Source organism: Montipora foliosa, chromosome 4 (genome assembly GCF_036669935.1).
Source record: "Montipora foliosa isolate CH-2021 chromosome 4, ASM3666993v2, whole genome shotgun sequence".
NCBI classification, from domain to species: Eukaryota; Metazoa; Cnidaria; class Anthozoa; order Scleractinia; family Acroporidae; genus Montipora; species Montipora foliosa.
Window position 1 is genome coordinate 6,370,170 of NC_090872.1, and position 1,531 is coordinate 6,371,700.

General features: G+C 41.2%; 1 protein-coding gene across 1 annotated transcript in view; it reads left to right on the top strand.

Annotated features, from left to right (window-relative positions):
* LOC137999659 (uncharacterized) overlaps window positions 1-1,083 on the top strand; it is an 8,389-nt gene extending 7,306 nt beyond the window's left edge. The window contains exon 4 of the mRNA XM_068845504.1: window positions 1-1,083. This exon is cut by the window's left edge and continues 104 nt beyond it. Within this exon, the coding sequence (XP_068701605.1) occupies window positions 1-586 (586 nt within the window). The 3' untranslated portion in view covers window positions 587-1,083.
* The last annotated feature ends 448 nt before the right edge of the window (window positions 1,084-1,531 follow it).

Sequence of the window (1,531 nt, forward strand, 5' to 3'; positions counted from 1 at the left end):
ATCGTTTGATCCACTCAAACTCCAGGCTGCTAAACAAGAAAACCCTTTCCTTGTCGTGGGACCATTCTACAAGAAAGGAATGTGGGAACCAGAATCTGCTGACAACTTGAAAAAAGAGCTTGTACATCTTCGTGGGATGCAAACGTGCGTGAAGCAAACTTCTAACGGGACCGAATTCATGAATTTCCTTTTTCAAACCAATGATCTTCTGAGAGCTACTAAATCGAGCTTCGTTGTCATGGACTACAACATTTTCAATAACCCTGAGTACTCGAACAATACTTTCAAGACATTTGAAGGTCTCAGCTTTGGTGCCTTTATCATCGACAACCTAGTGCTGTCAGACAAAGAAAAGGAACAAGACGAAGCCAAACTTGATCTTCTCATACAAAACAATGTTTCTGCCTTTTTCACGGACGATATTCCTCGCCTTCAAAGAAAGTTGGGCCGATATCTGCCTCCAAGCCCCCAGCCCAGTCCCTCCCCAACCTCTAAGCCTCCCAAGATATCCAGGACCCACAAGAATATCCCAACAGCTATTATCATATCCGCAGTCCTTATCTTTGGTTGGTCTTTGTGCTTGTAAACTCAGCTCTAGACATGTGCAGTTTTCTTAAAATCAGGACTCTGTGAGACTAACTTTGACGCTTCAGTAATGCAGCTTGAACAAAAGGCGCTTATGTAGATAAGGAGGCTCGAAAGGGTTTTCCGGAGGTAACAGTGGATTTCCATTAGAAAGAAATTACACAACTACACTTGTGATATTTGACTAATACTATTGTCAGGAAATTTTCGTAAGGGTGTTTGCAGACTCCCAACTGTTGCCATGGCAACAAGACAGCATTCTCTCTCTCTCCCTATAAATTGATTTTCTTTTGGAAAATACCGTAAGAACTAATTCGGTGACTCCTAATATTTCCTTTCAAGTCTCGCAAAAACCCTATTAGGTTCTTTTGTCTAATACCGTGGTATGAGAAATATGCATGTTGTAGAAATTCATTCGTTGTAAGAGGAAAGTTTATGTAGTAGAACTTGTGTTATTTATGAAAACGCTGTTGGAAGATGAATAAAAATCTACTGAATGATTTTTTTTAACTTTTTCTACGAATGCGATTTAACGAATCTTACTTGTATGCAAAAAATCAGGGTTTGTCACCGAGCTAGCTACGTTTCGAGAAATTGCTCAACATTCAATAACATTTTCCAATCGATTCATGCATAAGCTTACGCGAGAAGCTCAACTATAGCGTGTGTGGCTTACGCGCGCTCAGCTGAAAACCCTTTCGAGGCCCCGTAGTTGTTCTGTAGGGTCTGAGAGGACGAGGGTGTGTCTGGACCACGCAAGACATGGAGAGAGAGTCAAATTAACTTGGGTCAATTTAGATCTCTTTTTATTGTTTCGTTCAGTCTCGTTTTGCAAGTAGAGCAACTACATGAGTTAAATGCAGGGTATGAAGTGACTTGGGGAGTGGGAGGGAACGAGTCTTGAATGTTGTATGGGGCAAGGTGATTACTTACATGGTGCATTGTT